Genomic DNA, 19828 nt, shown 5'->3' with positions numbered 1-19828 from the left:
ACCAGAGCATGTCCGAGTCTTTCTTCCCTCTCAGGTATGCATCTCCTGACCTCTAAGAGTCCCCAGGAGACTTGCAACCAAGGAAGCAATTGGCCATGGCAGCTCCACCGGGCTAATTCCCTGAACCTGTCTCCAAGACCCCCTGTTCTCTGACTTTTCGATGAGTCAATAGCAGCCCCACCTAGGCTCTCTCCTGTTGCTTCTTCTATCCTAAGCCCTTGCGTGTTTCACTGTCCCCAATACATACATATATATATATATATATATATATATATATATATATATATATATATATATATATATATATATATATAACTTGTTTTATTTTATTGATTTCGAAGAGGAAGGGAGAGGGAGAGATAGAAACATCAATGATGACAGAGAATCATTGATTGGCTGCCTCCTGCACATCCCTACTGGAGATTGAACCCGAAACCCAGGCATGTGCCCTGACCAGGAATGGAACCGTGATGTGGTTCATAGGTTGACACAACCACTGAGCCACCTGGGCTGTCCCTAATTTTAATAAACATACTCTCAAAATCACCTAGGGGGAAATGATATTTTTTAAATTTCCATTGTAGTTTTACCGTTCCCTTGTAGAAATAAGTGATACTTGTTTTTTTTATTTGTAGCTCAGGAGTGATATCAGATCTCCCTTTAAATTTCGTTTGCTTAAATTTATATATTCTTTTTGTTCTAATTTTTTCTTTTTTTTGTTTCCTTAAGTTTAAAGAAATCAACTCGGCTTGAGGAGAAATATCAAGTAATAGTGCATAAGGAAATACGAAGTAACAGTAATGATTTCTATTTAGGAAACAGGTGGAAGCCCAAAACCGGTTCGAATTTTGCCAATCTCAAAAATCCGTTTTCCAGATCTCCCTTAACTTTGCCTTTCTCTCTCCCTCCAATCAGAGGGGCCAGGAGGCGTGGCGCACCCCTAGCCCCGCCCTCAGGCAGGGGCTTATCCCAGAAGCCGCGCACCCAGAGCCCCGCGCGTACACCAGCCCCGCCCTCGCCCCGCCCCTCGCGCGCAGGCGGGCCGCCTCGGCCCCGCCCCGTCGGGCTCCTCCTTCTCGGCCACCGTTAGGCTGCGCTTGGCGGCAGCAAGATGGCGGCGCAGCAGCAGGGCGGTGAGGCTGGTGCGCAGCTGGCGGGGCCCGCGGCGGAGGCCGACCCGCTGGCCCGCTTTACGTGTCCCGTGTGCTTAGAGGTGTACGAGAAGCCGGTGCGGGTGCTCTGCGGACACGTGTAAGCGGCGAGCCCGGGCCTGGTCGGGGGGCGCCTGACTGGGCGGAGGGGAATGGAGCCGAGGGGCGAGGCCTCCGCAGGGAGGGTCTCGGGCTGAGGGGGCGGGGGGGGGGGGTGTCTCGGCCCAAAGTGGTCTCTCCGCGGGGCCTTCCGAAGACCCGTGGAAGTTGTCTGCTTCCTTCCAAGAATCCCGCTCTCCTGAGGAGCTCCCGCTGTGTTCCAAGCGGCCTGTCGGCTCCTCCCGCGCGGGCTAGTGTAGCTAAACCCCGCTGGGGGTCTGCCCTCGAGAGCCGCCGTTTCCCCGGAGGAGTGCGTACGTCGCCCCTCGAGTGTAGCACACCTGGCGCCCTCGTCCAGCTCTCCCGGTAATTCTGATGTGCACGGAAGTTGGAGGAACCCTGAGCTAGGCTGCAGGGACCAAAGGGAAGTCGTGCTGTAAATCTGACCGGTCTGCCCCCGCTGGGAAAGGGGTTGAGAGTCGGCAGGTCGGGACCGTTAGCATTCCTGTTTACTTGGGCTCAGGTGTGTTTCGCGTTGTTGGGCATTAAGCCTCCGTGGCCTGCATTTTGCTCGGAGGCGTTGGGACGACTTAAAGGAGGTGTGTGTGATTAGTCAGGACCGGTCCGGCACTGCGGTAGGTGTTTTGAGTTTGGCCGGATTTGAATCTCAGCCTTGCTGCATCCAACACACAAACACCTAAACGGAAAGAATTGGCCGTCTACTTCTTGCCTCTGAGGGATGGCGTTTTCTCCGTGGCCTCCCTCCGTGTGTATCATGGCCGTCACCTTGGCATTGGTCTTAGGGCCCCTTTCCTGGTCAGTGGGCACTTGCTGGGCATCACGGGCATTATTTCTGCAGCAGTCCTGAGAGCTCCCCAGTCACACTGCCTGCTTTTTGCTTCTTCAGGTACACAAAGCTCTTTCTAGCTTTGGGCTGTTCTGTTTGCAGTTCATTTTGCCTGTAACTCTTCCTGTCCCATCTGCACCTCCCTCACCACTACCCCAAATCCTTTTCATACTTCAAGTCCCAATTTGTCACCTCCCTTGTCACCATCCCCGTTTAAATTACTCCCAGTTTCTTGCACGGAGCAAAATTTAGGGGCATGAGGGCAATGACCATTTTTATTTTGCTCTGTTTATATCCCCAGTGCCCAGCACAGTGAGCATCCCTCTTCCAGTCTTATGTTCAACTTGGGGCATAGTAAGAAATAAGGTGATTCTGCCCTCAGAGTTCACAATCAGGCGAATAAATAAGTACCAGCAAATGTTCAGACTATTGTGAAAATTCGTTGCGCAATGGAAGGGTATTATAGGAATCAAACTGAGGGGGAGTGGGGGTGTGGGTGGGGGTAATGGATGAATAAAGAAGCTTGACTTAGCAGAATTTACCAACTGAAGAGCAACAAACCTTGAGGTTTCCTTGAGCCAGATTAACCTTTCCTGGGTCAGAGGTCAGGGGACAGTACTGGGATTCAAACCTTGACTCTTTGCTATACTCACCATACTACGTCTACATGTTCATCAGTTCAAAGTTGATTGAAAATGGATGCACCTCTCTGAGTCTCTCTTAGGGCCAGCCAAGTGCTTTTTTGCTCTGCCTAATTGTTTTTTGATAGCTTTTGTGCTTGGAAACCAGCATCACTGTAGCTCTGGCTGGGCTTAGCATTAGATTTTTATAAAACTTTTATTTCAACCTCTAAATGATTATCCTGCTCCAGTCTAGTACCATACAGGTGGCTGGGTGCCCAGGAGAAAGGACTTTGTACATGGCACTGTAACAGAAAGGGTGGAGCATCTAAAAGGCTGAACTAGAAGAAGGCCATATGTAGGAAGTGGAAACTGAAAGCAGCCTATTTTCTTAGCAGGCATTTATCATGGCCCCAAAGGTCGTCCTTTCTGCTTTTCGGACACCCCTCTGCATTTGGTGTCATCTTTGTATGGAACTCTGCATCCAGGTCTGTGTGCCTCCTTATAAATTTAGGCCTCAGTTCAAATGTTACCTTCTTAATGAAGCTTTCTGTAATCCACCCCAGCTGATCTCATTGCTTTGTTTTATTTCCTTCATGTATTTAATCAGTATCTAATATTTGTGTTTTTCTCCACTCTGGAACACAATTATGAGGATCAGGACTTAGTTTCGTTCAACATTGTACCTTCAGTGGTGAATCACTAGAACCCCTCACCTTCTCCCAGCCTGGTCTAGAATTTTGCCTAGCAGAATAACATCTAGCTTAGTGACAAAGAGGAAGAAAATTCTTAGAAACAGTAAAAAATTGTCAGATATGCAGATTACCTTCGATTGTACATTCTGCCTTAAACCTATCAGGTTGGGTATGTAGCTGGGGTGTTTTCATGCCTTATTACCCATTCTTTCTGTGTACTTGATCTCAGCATCGCCACCTGTCTAGGTTTCAAGATAGAAACTTGGGCTCAGTGGTTGAGTGTCAGTCTCTGACCAGGAGGTTACTGTTTGATTCCTGGTGGGGGCACTTGCCCGGGTTGTGGGCTCGATCTCCAGTAGGGGGCGTGCAGGAGGCAGCTGATCTATGATTCTCTTTCATCATTGATGTTTCTATCTCTCTTTCCCTCTCCCCGAAATCAATAAAAACATATATTTTTTTAAAAGATAGAAACTTGGCCTTTTTTCTCCTCCAAATTCAGTAAGTTACCAGTCCTACTGATTACACCTCTGAATCATTTCCTGAATTCATTCTCTGTTGCCTCAGTCAGGCCCTCACATTAGCCATCTTTTTGGTTTCTACTTCAAGTCTTCTCTCGTCTTTCCTCACCATAAAAAATAAAATTTAAGCCTGGCCGACGTGGCTCAGTGGTTGAGTGTCGACTTATGAATCAGGAGGTCACAGTTTGATTCCCGGTTAGGGCACATGCCTTGGTTGCAGGCTGGATCCCCAGTGTGGGATGTGCAGGAGGCAGCTGATCAATGATTCTCTCTCATCATTGACGTTTCTATCTCTTAAAAAGAAAATGTTTAAAAGAAAAAAATTTTAAACGAACAATTCTATTTTCTGTGGTAGTCCCAGAGTTATTTTTCTAAAATGTGAATTTATCTTGTTGATACTTTGCTTTAGACATCTGCTTACGAGGCAAAGTGTTAGGCTTTTATTTCCTTAGATGCATCATGAGTTTTTAAGTCTAAGAATCTGGGATATCCTCGTGCTCTGCCAGCTAAACTTTTTCTTTTAAGGCTCTTTTTGTAGATGCTGCCTCTGAAGTCTTCCCAGCCCTGTCCTTAGGTCACAACTAGTTGCTCTTATATTTGTGTTCCCATAGTACTTTGCATTCACCTCTAATGATAGCAGCTCCTGTTTGTGGTGCATTTCAAATGTGCTAGATACTGTACTAAGGTCTCCCGACATTCCTAGAGGTGGTACTACTATCTCCATTTCACAGAGGAAAAACGGAGATTCAGGAAACCCCTCAGTGTACTGTGACACCTTTTGCCCTGTGTCACAGTAGTTTGCATTTGTTTCTGTTGCTTGACCTGTGTGTTCTTTGCAGGACCCATCCCCCACCCTCATTTTTCTGGCATAGGGAGACACAGGTTTTCTTGTTTGGTTTTTGTTACTCCTCACCTAAGGGTATTTTTTTCCATTGCTTTTCAGAAAGAGTGAAGCGGGGGAGACAGAGAGAAACATCGATGTGAGAGAAACACATCAACTGGTTGCCTCCTGCACAAGCCCCAGACCGGGCAGGGGCGAACCTGCAACACAGGTACATGCCCTTGATCAGGAATCGAACCTAAGACCCCTTGGTGTGCAGGCCGACGCTCTAACCACGGAGCACACTGGCCATGGCAGGGAGACTTGGTATTTGAATCAGGAGTAGGGAGCAAGTTGTCTTTAACCCATTATTCATTGATGTCTTTTAAAAGTTTATCCATTTTGTTGTCTTGTCTTCACAATGCATGACTCAGGTTCTCTGTATGTCTTGTTCTAGCTTTTGCTCTGCATGCCTGCAGGAATGTCTGAAGCCGAAGAAGCCTGTCTGTGGGGTATGTCGCAGCCCTCTGGCACCTGGCGAACGAGCCGTGGAGCTTGAGCGGCAGATTGAGAGCACAGAGACTTCTTGCCATGGCTGCCGTAAAAATGTATGTGGAAGGAAAACGGAAGAGTTGGTCTTTCTGTGATGAGATGGGGTAAAACGTAGAGCTGTTGCCATGTAGTTTCTAAAGGTAGAGCATGATGGATAACTAATAGCACGTGTGCATGCTGGTTATCTGTGGCAATGGCTGTGCTGTTTCATTTCAGTAACCTTATTGGGTTTTTTTGTTTGTTTTTTTTAGAATGGGCTTAGTATATTACATATTTTAGCTTTGAAAATCATAGAAATCAGTTATCCCAGTTTTCCCCTATGACTCATTTTTCCAAAGCATTATGCACAATATTAATTAAAATATAATGACAGAAGGATATTTCTTAATATCTTTTAATATAAAATAAAGTCAGTGACTCAAAAATGTTATCTGCTTTAGTTTGAGAGGAAATTTAAAAATCTATATCAGCCCTGGTCAGTGTGGCTCGGTTGGAGAGTCGTCCCCTTCTCACATCGATGTTTCACTCGCTCTCTGTCCCTCCCTCTCTCTAAAAATTAAAAATGTATATAATTACAGATATAAAATTTAATCAACTTTTAGCACCTGACAGGGAAAAATCATGATACAAAAGTCAGTATGAAATGTTTGATTATAATAGCAAGATCTAACATCTAAATACACCCATGCTCTTTTGTATAACCACATTAGAGTCAAATATATTTATTTTAATATCTGTTGTAATAAGACAGTAGTCTTATTTTCTTGTTTTCCAAGAGATATACACAGGCTTATTGGTTTTTAAATCATTATGATTTTGTTAATTCTAGACAGTACAACAATCTATATAAAAGGCTAATATGCTAAGTGTCCAACTGTCTGACCGGTTGCTATGACATGCACTGATCACCAGGGGGCAGACGCTCAATGCAGGAGCTGCCATGATGCTCACTGGCCATTTACAGAGAAGCGGCACCACGGACCTGGCACCCACAAAGCAACACTCGGCTTCCCCCAAGTGGGACACAGGCCCCGCCACCACCCCAGAGCTACTGCCCACCAAATTGCATCGCTGCCGAGACCCCATGGTGCAAAATGCGGCCCACAGCCCAGCCCAGCCCTGAAAGGGTCGCTGTGGGGGCGCTGGATAATGACGTCACTTAGCAACAACTGGCTTCCTCTGCCTAGCAACAACTAGCCTCCTTACAGTTTCTTTAGTCTAGGAACACAACTTGCTTTATAGCCAGGTGCAAACATTTCACACTTTAACCAAATGTCTGTGAAGCGTTTTACCATGCCTCATCTCATTTGATCCTCATAGAAGTCCTTGAGTAGGTAGATAGGACACTCGGTAGAATCCTATTTTCTTTCCATTAGCTGGAAAACGGAGATTTAGAAAGCTTAGAAACTTGACCCGACTGAAAAGAAGTAGGAAATGGTGGACCTTTAAAATGACTTCAGGTTTTCTCACTGCACAGAATATAGTCAAACACTGCTGCAGTTAAATATTTTACCCTTTGTTCTCCCTTTGTGATCTACAATAATAATCTGCTTCGTGTTGATATTTACTGCTGTGTTGCTGAAAGAAAAGTTGGGGTGCTTTACTGGGCTGGAAATAGTTTAGCTAAATCAGAAAGCAGGTCTAATTAAGCAAGTTTATTCTATATAAAAGGCTAAGTTGACTCGCACGTGCGTGATATTTATAAAACTCTCACTAGTGCCAATCGCATGCGTGTATTTTGATCTGTCATTGTTGAATCGGAATTTGGTTGACACTTTTATAGAGAAAGGGTGAATAGTGATATTAAAATATTCTAGTTAATTTAATTTCCTTTCAATGTGCACGAATCTGTGCACTGGGCCACTAGTACAAAATAATGTAGGCTTGTTCCCACTCCAGAGCTTACCTCTTTAAAGTGGTTCAGTTTAGAAGACTGAAAAATATTTTCTACCCTTTGAAAAACACAGGTGTAGGATTTTTACAAAATAGGATCATACTATAATATATTTCGACAACTTTTTTCACATTTGAAACAATTTTTTCACCAAAGGACTGTTGGACATTCTTGCACGCTAATGTCATTACTCTAACACCTTAGTTAAATAGCCTTGGAATGCATATGCCTTACAATTGTCCTTTCAGAGTGACTTAGCATGAGGGGTACACAGTGGGTACAGTTCTGAATGAGGCTATTTCCCATTTCTTTCAATTGGGAGCTCTGGTTGCTAGCTTGAAGTCAAGTACTTTAGTGGGAGATAAGACAGAAGCATCATGGTAAACCAGAGCTCAAATATTGAAGCTGTTTTTTTCTTGTAGTTTCCTTTAATTTAAAAAATCAAGAAATGGAAATCATGCAAGCATAATGGGATTTGGGGGGATTTTTCTGTATGCTTTTTATTTTCCCCATTTTAAAGATTAGTGATAGCATTGTGGTATACATCTAAAAATGTTTTTCCCCCCGTGTCTCCCCTCTTTCTTCATTCCTTACACATTTTCTTTCTTTTTAGAACACCTGTCATGAAGCACTCTTTAGGTTTTCTTTTCTTTTCTATAAAACCACTAGGTTTTATAGAAGAAATAGATTCAGATTTAGGGTTTTTTGTAAAGATCACTTACCATAATCTGTCGATTTGTACTTTAACTAGGATTACTAGCCTTTATCCCTTTTACTTACATGGTCAGGTGTTGTTGTGTTTTTTTTTGCTGCACAAAATGGAATGTAGTTCTTGGCTTGCTGAAGGAGATGAATTTAAATATTAGTATAGAAAACTTTAAAAACTTCACTTGGTTTGGAGTGTGTCTGTAAGCAGAGAGCGTATGGTGAATAAAGCAGACTTCTAGGAGAGTTAGTGTATAGTGGCAGCAAATGTCCTGATTTGGTCAAGTAAAACACCAATCTTGGTCTTAACAGAAACCCTGCAACAAACAGTCAGGGGTTCAGCCCCATCAGCACAGCCAGGAGACTGGTGAGATGTTTGCCAGGGTGGAATAGGTTATAGTTTTCATCTTGCCCTTGCTTTGGGATAATGTTGGGCCTGGTACAAGGTTCTGACTAACTTGTGGCAACTCTGATTCTTCCTGTCCCAGTTCTTCCTATCTAAGATCCGGGCCCACGTGGCTACCTGTTCCAAATACCAGAATTACATCATGGAAGGTGTGAAAGCCACCACCAAGGATGTGTCCCTTCAGCCAAGGTAAATGACTCAAATCACTCCCTTAGGTTGAGGTCATCTTTTTTGTGTGTTTAATTGTCACACTGGACACTTTGCATGTTTGGGACTGAGTTGTATGAATTATAGAAAGTGAAAGTATAATAGTTATGCTGGCTAAAGCTGATGCAAGTTTTTGTATGGGGGGTGGTGTGGAGAAGCACTCTCAAATATTAGCTGTGCTGATGTTACTTTCAGAACATTTGACCTGACTCTGAAGTAATTATCACAATCCCTGTCATAAAACGTTCAGTGAACTTTGCTCCTTTTTGCAAGGTAAAGTGGCTGAAGTTGCATGGAAATGTACTCACAGAAGTGTTTTTCTTTTTCCCTGCCTTTCATCTTCCAGGAATGTCCCAAACCGTTATACCTTTCCTTGCCCTTACTGTCCCGAAAAGAACTTTGATCAAGAAGGACTTGTGGAACACTGCAAGTTATTCCATAGCACGGACACCAAATCTGTGGTAAGAGTAACTTTTTTTTTTTAATACTTTTTATGGAAAAAAGTCAGACTTAACAGAAAAAATTACAGGAATAGTATGGTAAACTCTTATGTGTCCTTTACCTAGAATCTTGGATTAATAACATTTTACCATATTTGCTTAACCATGCTTTCTATATACAAATTTTTTGCTTACTATTTGAGAATAAGTTATAGATATCATGTCCCTAAATACTTCAGCATATATCTCCTAAGAACATTTGCTTTTAAAAAAATCACTCTTTTGTGTGTTTAATTGTCACACTCAGGAAATGTAGCATTGAGACAATCTAATATCTATTGAGGGATTCATGTTTACATTTTAGCAATTGTAATGTTCTTCATATCAGTCTTCCATGTCCCCAAATCCCAGATCAGTGTGTTAGGTTTAGTTGTCATGTCTCTTTATTCCTCAGCCATTCTTTGTCTTTCATGACCTTGACATTTTTAAAGAGGACAGGCAAGTTTTGTAGAATGACTTTCAGTTTGAGCTTGTCTGCTTCTTCATGATTAGATGCAGGGATGCTCCATAAGTGATGTGTCCTCCAGATTCCACATCAGGGAGCAAGTGATGTCTCTTGGTCCATTGTTGGTATCTTTAACTTGGATCCCTTGGTATCCACCACGTTTCTCCTCTGTCAAGCTGCCATTTTCCTTTTGAGAGTAGCTTTTTCATAGTTGTGGAGAAAAAGAATTTAAGCTAAAATTATTAGAAAAATGCTTATTAGTCCTTTGACATTTAATTTAAATAACACAGATTGACGTTTCTTGTTTTGAAAAAAATGTTTGAATTTTGTCCATCTTCAGCAGTGCTGCCCTTCCCTCTTTTTTTTTTAAATTACTTTATTGATTAAGGTATCACATATTTGTCATCAACCCCCCCTCCCATTCCCATCCCAAACCCCCACACACGCATGCCCCCATCCCCCTGTTGTCCGTGATCACTGGTTAGGCTCATATGCAAGCACACAAGCCCTTTGGTTGATCTATCTCCCTTGTCCCCACCCTCCCCTACCTTCCCTCTGAGGTCTGACAGTCTGATCAATGCTGTTCTTGTTCTTCATTCTATGTTGTTCATCTTTTCCCCTAGATGAGTGAGCTCATGTGATACTAGGAATACACTTATAGGAACCGAAAATGAGACAAGCAATAATGGTTATGCTGAGAGGCAAATGAATCAGTCTATAGTGAGTTTCTTTCTGGGCCAACAGTTCTTTTGAGTCCCGATTTCTATGTCCAACAGTTGTTTATGTGTACATAACAGCAATGATATTTCAGTTCTGGATGGTGGACAAATGGTGGTAATGCAGGTCCGACCCTCTCTGGTTTGGTCCTGGGCAATCTGCAGTGACGCACATCTGCTGACTGCTAGTATTGCCCTTCCCTCTTATTGTGGTTGACAGACTAGTTCGTTCTTTCTACAGACTAGGTCTTTTTTTTTTCTTTTTAAAAAAATATATTTTATTGATTTTTTACAGAGAGGAAGGGAGAGGGATAGAGAGTTAGAAACATCGATGAGAGAGAAACATCAATTAGCTGCCTCCTGCACACTCCCTACTGGAGATGTGCCCGAAACCAAAGTACATGCCCTTGACTGGAATCGAACCCGGGACCCTTCACTCTGCAGGCTGACGCTCTATCCACTGAGCCAAACCGGTCAGGGCCTGACTAGGTCTTAATACAACTTCCTCTATAGTTTGTTTTAGTTTTCCCATTTATCTCAGACTGCTTCTGCTGAAATATATACCTAGTTTTATGGGCAGTCTTCAGCTCCATTGCTGTAAAAAGTGAGGCACGAATTACAATTTTGCTAATAAGATTAGGCCTTGAGGCATTCTTTATTTCTCTGTTGGAAATCTTAAGATCCAGTTTGCCTTTTCAGGAATATCTTAAATCTTCTCTTGACTTTATTGAACTCCTTGTCAAGTACAAATTCTGGTCAGTGCAGCCACTTTTTTACACTAGACTCCCTGGGTTCTTAACGTTGTGCTGCAACAGATTCTACCAGTGAACCCCCTCTCCATCTGCTTATCCCAGCTCCCCAAACTAGGGGACTGAGCTGGCTTGGCCCATCATGCACCCCATTTTCAGGACACTGTTACTGCTAGGCAGGCACAGTCTCTAGTGGCTATTCTCTGCATTAAGTTCCTGTCATGAGCTGCCCTGGTCTTAACTAAGTTCAGAGTATCAGGTGTGCATTCTTTCTTCTATCTCAGGAGGTCTGTGATCTACCTCTGAAGTCACAGACTGGCAGCCTGTGGGTTACAACTGGCCCATACACATTTTAATTCCCAAAAATGCTTCCTGTCCTCACCTATTTGGCTCAGTGGACAGAGCATCAGCCCTTGGATTGAAGGGTCCCAGGTTCGATTCCAGTCAAGGGCATGTGCTTTGGTTGCAGGCTTGATCCCTGGCCCTGTGGGGGAGGCAGCCAATCGATGTGTCTCTCTCACATCGCTGTTTCTCTCTATATCTCCCTCTTCCTTCCACTTCCTAAAAATCAGTGGAACAATATCCTTGGATGAGGATTAATAAAATAATAAAAATAAAAATGCTGCCCTAGCTGGTTTGGCTCAGTGGATAGAGTGTTGGCCTATGGACTGAAGGGTCCCAGGTTCGATTCCGGTCAAGGCACATGCCCAGGTTGCAGGCTATCCCCAGTAGGGGGGGTGCAGGCGGCAGCCAAAGAATGAGTCTTATCATTGATTTTTCTATCTATCCCTCTCCCTTCCTCTATGAAATAAATAAAATTACATTTAAAAAGAATAAATTGATTCTTTAAAGAAAAAAACACAAAAAAGCCTCTTATTTTAAAAAAATGAAAAGAAATAATAAAAATAAAAATGCTTCCTTTTTTGTCTGGCTGGTGTAGCTCAGTGGTTAAGCACCGACCTAGGAACCAAGAGGTCACGATTTGATTCCCAGTCAGGGCACATGCCTGGGTTGCTGGCTCGATCCCCAGTAAGGGGTGTCCAGGAGGCAGCCAATCAATTATTCTCTCTCATTATTGATGTTTCTGTTCCTCTCTTCCTCTCCCTTCTTCTCTGAAATCAATAAAAACATATTTTTTTGAAAATGCTTCCTTTTTGCTGAAATAAGTATGCCAAACTTAAATATAGGTGTTGGGGTAAGTGCTGGTTCATCAAACTATCATCCTCTTTTCTGTAGGTGTGAAGTTTTTCATAGTAAATTTTAAAAGGCTGACATAAAATTTTAACATATCTTTGCCTATGTTTATGTCCGTCTGTAAAATAAAATCTTAGCTGTGGATTGATTTGGTTGGAGGTTAAGTGTATTCATAATTTTGATCAGTATTGCTGAACTACTCTGGTTTCTGGTACTACAACCTAATTTCTCTCTTTTCTCCCCTCCTTTGGCTTCCTGAAATTCATGTGATCATTTTGTCTCTGTTGAAGCCTCTTTCTTCAGCCCTTGGCCCCCTGTCCCATCTCTCTCCCTCTACAGAACTCCTAACTGTCAGTATTCCAGCACTTTCCTTTGGGAACTCCTCCTCTTCTGGCCCTCGTCCCGACTCATGCCCCAGCTCCAGCCGCCTGCCTCGCTCTGCCACTCAAGGAGTCTTCCTCCATTTCAGATTCATCTCTTGCCTACCCCCTTTGTCGCCATATCTTCCTGGTAAATGATGGGATTCCATCCCTAAGCCGGATGCGTATGCCTGCTTCTGCCCCTCCCCAGCTTCCCTCTGCCCATCTCCATGAATTTTTCATTCTAGCCGCACTGATTGTCTGGCTGTTTGCCTGTAATGCTGCCTCTTGGCCTTTTCTCCTTGCTACCACTGCCCCTCTTCCGGAACACACTTTCATGTGTTCTTTGGCTTTCCCCATGCCTCCCAGTCTTCAAACCCAAATCAACTGCTTGTATGAGGGCTTTTCAGCCTGAGCCCCCTCATCTGACCATTTACTCTGAAAAACAGAACCTAAGGCTGTGTTTTAACTTCCTTGGGACATTGCTCATCTGTCATTTCTTTGGTTTTCTTTGTGTCTTGAATCATGTTGTGTGTGGGATGGAAGGTCATAGTCTAGACCCCCACTGGGCTGATGCATTGTTCTAACCACAGTAGGGGATAAGAAAAGGGTAGTACGTGGCTTAAGCCTTTACCCACCCCCGAGTGTTACTTGACTTGATGTCAGTGTGCACACAAGGGAGTGACCTGGCCCGGGACTGGTGTGTCAGGAAAGCTGTCCTGGGAGAGCGGGGTTCAGACACGAGCCACAGAGAGTGGACATCAGCTGAGACATCAGGTGCCTAAGACCATGCTTCTTTGTTGAAAGGTTTGTCCAATATGTGCTTCAATGCCCTGGGGAGACCCCAACTACCGCAGCACCAACTTCATTGAGCACATCCAGCGGCGGCACCAGTTTTCTTACGACACCTTTGTGGTAAGTGGAGCCCGGTTCTGATCCCTTCCTCTCTCTTTTTACCTGGAGAACCTTGGACCCTACTGTTGAGCTGTGTCACTGATGCTGCAAGTACAGGTTCCCTGGAATGTAGCTGTGCAGTCTGTGAGCCAGATGAGTGGCCACAGCCTTTCTTGAGTGTCCAGCTCAGCCGGTGTGGCTGGTGGTTGAGCGTCAGTCTATGAACCAGAAAGTCATGGTTCGATTCCCAGTCAGGGCACATGCCCAGGTTGCAGGCTCGATCCCTCATGGGGCACGTGCAGGAGGCAGCCGATCGGTGATTCTCATCATTGATGTTTCTATCTCCTTCTCCCTTCCTCTCTTAAATCAATAGAAATAAAACTATGAACTGGCCAGCTATCTTAGACTGAGACATGGTGACAAATTGTTCCTATCGTTGTTGTTTTTTTGCCACCATCCTCCCCATCCCTTTGGTGTGTGTAGTTTCTACCTGTTATAGAACCTGGTTTGAGATTTTTTGGGGGGTTTATTTTTGTTCTTTGTTGTTTTTTTTATTTCAGACGGGGAGAGAGAGAAAGAACATCAGTGATGAAAGAGAATCATTGATTAGCTGCCTCCTGCATGCCCCACACTGGGGATTGAGCCCACAACCTGGGCATGTGCTCCCAACCAGAATCGAACCCAGGACTCTTCAATCCACAGGCTGATACTCGATCCACTGAGCCAAACCAGCTAGGGATTTTTTTGTTTGTTTGTTTGTTTGTTAAATATATATATTTTTTATTGAGAGGAATGGAGAGGAAGAAAGAGATAGAACATCAATGATGAGAGGGAATCATTGATTGGCTGCCTCTTGCACTGCTCACACTGGGGATCGAACCCGAAACCTGGGCATGTGCCCTGACTGAGAATCGAACTGTGACCTCCTTGTTCATAGCTCGACACTCAGCCTCAGCGACCCCATTTCCACTCAGCAGCATGACTGAGGCACCGGAGGCTGCTGTAGAAAGCAGGCAGACCGCCCACCTTTCTCTGAATGCAGAGCAGGACACTTCCTGAGCAGAAGCCACCAGCTCCGGGCAGAGTTTAAACAGTGCAGCGGAGGGCAAATGGCTGGGCAGCTACTGGCCCTGGAGCGACCCCAGGCTCTGCTAAAGCTCTGTCAGACCCACGCTGGACACCGGATTACGCTTCCTGGTCAGAGGAGGATAGTCTCCACAGCGGAGGCCAAGTTCCCGTAAAGAGCCTTAACAAGCAATCAGCAGGGACCTGAGGCTGAACAACCCCCCCCCCCATGGGGCTTGACAGGGGACCTCAGGCCACACACCCCCACCCAGCTGGCTGGGCTGGTTTGGGATTCTTAGCTTAGATGCCCATGGGTCCAGGCAAGTAGTGGAAATGGTCCCTGTCGGATTTTCAGGCTAGACTGCGTGTGGCTTGTTATGCTGCAGTCAGCTCCAGCTGATCCTTGTCATGTGTAAGTACAGGCACAGTATTGCCCATTTCCTTCGCCCGTACCAACTCTAGGAAACTGGAAATGCAGAATTTCATATATCGTCTTACATATTTATTTTTAACGTTCTTCAGGTCAAACAAAGCATATCCACTGGCCAGATGTGGTCATTAGATTTGTGTCCTTTTCCTAGAGCTGATTGATTTTGAAGGCACACTGTTGTCTTGGCAGTATTGTGATAGATAAATTTGGCCAACTGCTTGAAATAAACCTTTTATTTATACGTGTAAGTGTCAAGTCAGAATTTTGTAGTAGTCAGTCTTTTTTTAAAAAAATATATTTTTATTGATTTCAGAGAGGAAGGGAGAGATAGAACATCCTATATAATAAAGAGGGAATATGCAAATTGACCATCACTCCACCACAAAGATGGCAGTGCCCACAGTGGAGGCGGGGGTTGGGGGGTTTCTGTAACACAAGATGGCTATGCCCAAAGCGGAGGCCAAGTTCCCGTAAAGAGACTTAACAAGCAATCAGCAGGGACCTGAGGCTGAAACCCCCCACCCCCATGGGGCTTGACAGGGGACCTCAGGCCACACCCCCCACCCAGCAGGGCTTGACGGAGGACCTCAGGCCATGCCCCCTTCCCAGCAGGGCTTGATGGGATCTCAAGGTGCGCCCCGCGCCCCGGTGCCGGACCAGGGGACCTCAGGCCGTGTCCCTCACCCTGGCGCCAGGCCGGGGGACCTCAGGCCATGCCCCCCATCCGGCTGGCTTGATGGGGGACCTCAAGGTGCGCCCCCTGCCCCAGCCCAGACTGGGGAACCTCAGGCTGTGCCCCCCGCCCCGGCGCCAGGCCAGTGGACCTGAGGCTGCGCCCTCTACCCGGCGGGGCTTCACAAGGGTGGGACCGGCCGGGTCTGGATCTAGCCCAATGGGGCGCGGCCGGCCAGGTCTGGGTCTCGTGCGATTTTGAGGTGCACGTGGGTGGGCAGGGACTTGACTCTGGGTCCTGTGGTGCGCCCTAGATTCTGACAGGAGGAAGATTTTCATATACATTTTACTAATTTTCTTTTCATCTCTGACACTTCTATTATACAGAAAGGGCAGATAGCAATATTAAAATATTTCCTCTAATTAATCCCCTTTTAATGTGCACGAGTTTCGTGCACCAGGCCACTAGTCAATGATAAGAGAGAATCATTGATCGGCTGCCTCCTGCATGCCCCCTACTGGGGTTTGAGCCTGCAACCCAGGCATGTGCCTTGATCAGGAATTGAACTGACCTCCGGGTTCATAGGTCAGTGCTCAACCACTGAACCGCACCAACCAGGCTGTAATTTCAAGACCTGAGAAGGAAAGCATGACTCTTGACTGAGTTGTTGTAAAGAGTATTCATTGTCTGATACATATCTGAAACTCAGACTTGAAAATAACTGTCCTTTTTGTTAATGCCATAAAGATGAATATAATGCCCAAGTAGAAAACTTTGCCTCATTGAGTTAGAAAGGCTAGTTTTACCCTGGCCAGTTCAGTGGTTAGAGCATCGGTCTGTGCACCCAAGGATCACAGGTTTGATTCCAGGTCAAGGGCATGTACCTGGGATGCAAGTTTGATCCCTGGTCCCGATCTGGGCATGTGCAGGAGGCGACCAATTAAAGTGAAGTGTCTCTCTCACATGAAGTTTCTCTCTCTCCCTCCCTCCCTGCCTTCTACTCTCTCTCAAAAAATCAATGGGAAAAAATATCGTCAGATGAGCATTAACAAAAAATGAAAGAAAGGCTAGTTTTACTACAGTACACTCCACATTAGAGTACTTGGTCTGTGTTAGGTCATCTGGGTGCTCTCTGGTCCTCGGTCTCCCCATTTGAGGGAGCCATCATTGTTTTCATCATCAGGATGAAGCAGCAGAGCCACAGAGATCAAGCAATCTGTCTAGACTTCCATGGCTAGCATTGCCAACCAGGAGCTGGGATCCGGTCCCTGCAGCCTTCTCCAGGGCCCTGTGCTCAGCTCTCCTGCTTCTCCTACTGCAAGTGAGTCCTTGCAGCTGCAAACAAGTGCTGAGGTTGTGTCTGTGTTTTGCCCCTAGGATTACGATGTTGATGAAGAGGACATGATGAATCAGGTGTTGCAACGCTCCATCATCGATCAGTGAGCAAGGCTTCTACTGTCCGTCTTGAGTTCCAGAGCTTCCATTACATGTTATGTGTGAAATCTTAAACATACAACAGACCTGGCAGTGGTGTTAGGACAGGGTCACTTCTAACAGGGAAGCAGGTTCCCAGGTCAGAGCCCTCCTTTCCTTTGGGCTCTTCCCCTACAGTTAACCCGGTTTGTCACATCTTGTCCTTGATTGCTCCTCGGCTACTTCCTGGGGTTTCTGCTGCTTCTTTCCGAAGAAAACCCAGCCTCTCCACCTGTCCTTGTTTCACTCTTGTTCCTCTCACCCCGCATTCCTCTCTCAGGTCCTCCAAGCCAGCCAGGACCTTTTGTGGGTCATGAATAGCACAAATGAGATAAGTGTCTCCTCGTCCTGAGGTGTGTGAGCTCTGGCAGTAGTGCATCTGATCACTGGTGGGACTCCTGTGCTGAGCAAGTTCCTGTTCGTTGGTCCTTGCAACAGCTGCCAGAGCTGGAGTTACCTCCCAGGAAACCTTTCAAAAGTCCTGCTGGGGTGAATGTTCTGGGTTTAGCATGGTCTGATGCTGGAAGTTTTGATTAGTGATATTTTGCTGCCACTCCTGCACACCCTTAGAATGTACTGGTTCAGTCTTAAATGCCTGCATGGTGCCTTTTTAGGATAAGGTGGAACCACATGTCTTTAGTGGAAATAAGTGTTTATAGGTTAGAAACAGGTTAAACTCCATTTCTCCATAAGTAGGGAGGAGGGTCGGCTGAGAGAGACAGGAGGACCATAGCTCTTGGCTTATGATTTTCAAACTAATAAGGTATTTTCAAATGACTGGTCATGTTTACTTTTCTATTTGGGACCCTGCTTACATTCTTGTCCTTGAGGTACAAGAAGGAGTCCTCAAGTGAATAAGGAAGAAGAGGTTTGGAGCCTGAGTGGATACTAGTTCCTTTATCTTTGGTTAAAACTTAGATTAACCTGAGCATTGCTTTCCTATCAGCGGGAGGTGATAGGAAATCTAATACCACAGCCTACCGTCCCTTCTGACAAGACACTGTTCAAAGGCACAACATCTCCTGTGAGACAGTTCATGGAAACTGTCTCCGGGAAACTTGCTTTGGTAGCAGCTCAAGAAGCTTGAAGTTCAGCATGTTTCAGGACATTAATAAACACAAGGCTAAGAGCTGGCAGTCAAATCCACGGGGCAGAACCTCTGATCGACCAAAGGGCATCATGATCTAGGTTTGCATTTTCATGTCAGACCTCTCTAGTCTGATACGAAAGTTTCTTCTGGTCAGTGACTGAGGTTGCAAGTCACAGGGCTTTGGGCCTGTGCCCTGCTGCTAGGGGCCTCTCCTTACCTGCCAGTAAGAACTTCGGATGCCTAGTAACCAGCAAAGACGGCCCTTTGGGGCAAAGTAGTCTTTTCTATTGTGCTGTTGCTTGGGAGGCCCATATGTTAAGCTCAGCTTCTTCACTGTAGTTTTTGGAAAGAGATCACTCAGACCTCCCTCAGTTGAGATCATCTCGGTCTAAGTTTGAAGGGAAATTTGAGTAAAACCTTCATTTGAGGGAACTGAAGAGAATGTGTCCATCTCACTGGTGGTATTAAGAAACTGCTTTCCTTGTATTAAGTGCACTTCATGTATTTCTAATAAGATGATTTTCCAGAAAGTGAAATTTGTTACGTTCTGGCTTTTAAAGGCAAAATATAAATAAATTTCATAATTTATCCAACCGGTCAGCTGCAGTGCCTGTTTTCATTGCTTCCACCTGCTGAAGTCTGGGCCTGGGAGTCTCTAGAAGGTTGTTGCTGTTCCTAAGAGGAAGTTCCTGTCTGTCACAAGGGAGTCCCCTGGCTCTGATCTCAGCTCTGACACTTCACCAGCTGAGCCTCGCTGAGCCGGTCCTCACAGTTGGGAGGTCCGGTGAGGTGAGGAGTGAATGCTCCATGAACCAAGGCTTTACACACGTGCTTCAGCTCCGTTCAGGTGACTGAGCAGCAGCCCCAAGACATGGTAGTAAAGGTTTCACAAGTTAGGGTCTGAGGTCCTGAGTGTTTTAAGTTCTGCACTCTTCTACTGGCTGTGGGACATCTGGCAAATACTTTCCCTTTCTGAATGTCTGAATGTTTCCCTACGATAAAAAATTTTTTGGACAAGTTTGAGCTTTTACTATTGCAGATGAAATACTCAAATTTTACATTATTACATATATATTTAAAACACATAAAAATGGCTGGGTTAGCTATCACTAAACCCAGCAGAACTTTAGTCCTCTAGTTCCATCTACTACATATTCAGTGCTCCTGACCTCTCCCTCTTTTTTTTTTTTTTAATATACTTTTATTGATAGGAAAGGAGATGGGGAGAAAGAGAGAGAGACATCAGTGATGAGCGAGAACCATTGATGGGCTGCCCCCTGCATGTCCCACACTGGAGATCAAACCTGCAACATGGACATGTGCCCTGACGGGGAATCAAACCTTGAGCTCCTGGCTCATAGGTTGATGCTCAACCATTGAGCCACACTACTGGGTTCTCCCTCCTTTTAAAAGCAGTTTCTTCTGCAACACCATCCTGGTCTCTTTCTATGTCTCTACCATATTCATTTTCATGTCATGACAGCTGCCTCCTAGTTCCCTCCCTTAGCTGTTGGAATTTTCCAAGACTCTGCCCTGGACCCCTACTTACCCTACACCCTCTCCCTGGGCGGGCAGACTTACCCACTCACCACTTGGCTTTCATTACCATCTGAGTGCCCATTGGCTGAGAGCCACAGTTCTAGACCAGACACCTCTCTGGAGCTCCAGACCCATAGAGCCTGCTTCCTCATAGACTTGTTCACCCGTATGACTTAAAGGCATCAGT

The 19828-nt window shown here is 45.3% G+C and overlaps 1 protein-coding gene across 1 annotated transcript; it reads left to right on the top strand.

Moving 5' to 3' along the window:
• The first annotated feature begins 1089 nt into the window (after positions 1-1089).
• On the top strand, positions 1090-18697 carry RNF114 (ring finger protein 114). The gene is made up of 6 exons (XM_079784317.1): positions 1090-1251; positions 5208-5358; positions 8390-8496; positions 8861-8975; positions 13285-13392; positions 16917-18697. Exons 1-6 carry the CDS (start codon positions 1112-1114, stop codon positions 16980-16982), a joined length of 687 nt encoding a protein of 228 aa, XP_079640443.1. The 5' UTR covers positions 1090-1111; the 3' UTR covers positions 16983-18697.
• The last annotated feature ends 1131 nt before the right edge of the window (positions 18698-19828 follow it).

This window comes from Cnephaeus nilssonii, assembly GCF_951640355.1.
Source record: "Cnephaeus nilssonii genome assembly, chromosome: 11".
Lineage (NCBI taxonomy): Eukaryota > Metazoa > Chordata > Mammalia > Chiroptera > Vespertilionidae > Cnephaeus > Cnephaeus nilssonii.
Note: the sequence above shows the minus strand (reverse complement) of the source record. Positions and strands in the feature narration are given on the sequence as shown.

Bases quoted from the DNA above. Each gene is read 5' to 3' on its own strand.
- RNF114 (XM_079784317.1), top strand. From the start codon at position 1,112: ATGGCGGCGCAGCAGCAGGGCGGTGAGGCTGGTGCGCAGCTGGCGGGG. The intron at 5,359-8,389 runs GTATGTGGAAGG...TTCCTGTCCCAG, and splicing joins GCCATGGCTGCCGTAAAAAT to TTCTTCCTATCTAAGATCCG. The intron at 8,497-8,860 runs GTAAATGACTCA...TTCATCTTCCAG, and splicing joins GATGTGTCCCTTCAGCCAAG to GAATGTCCCAAACCGTTATA.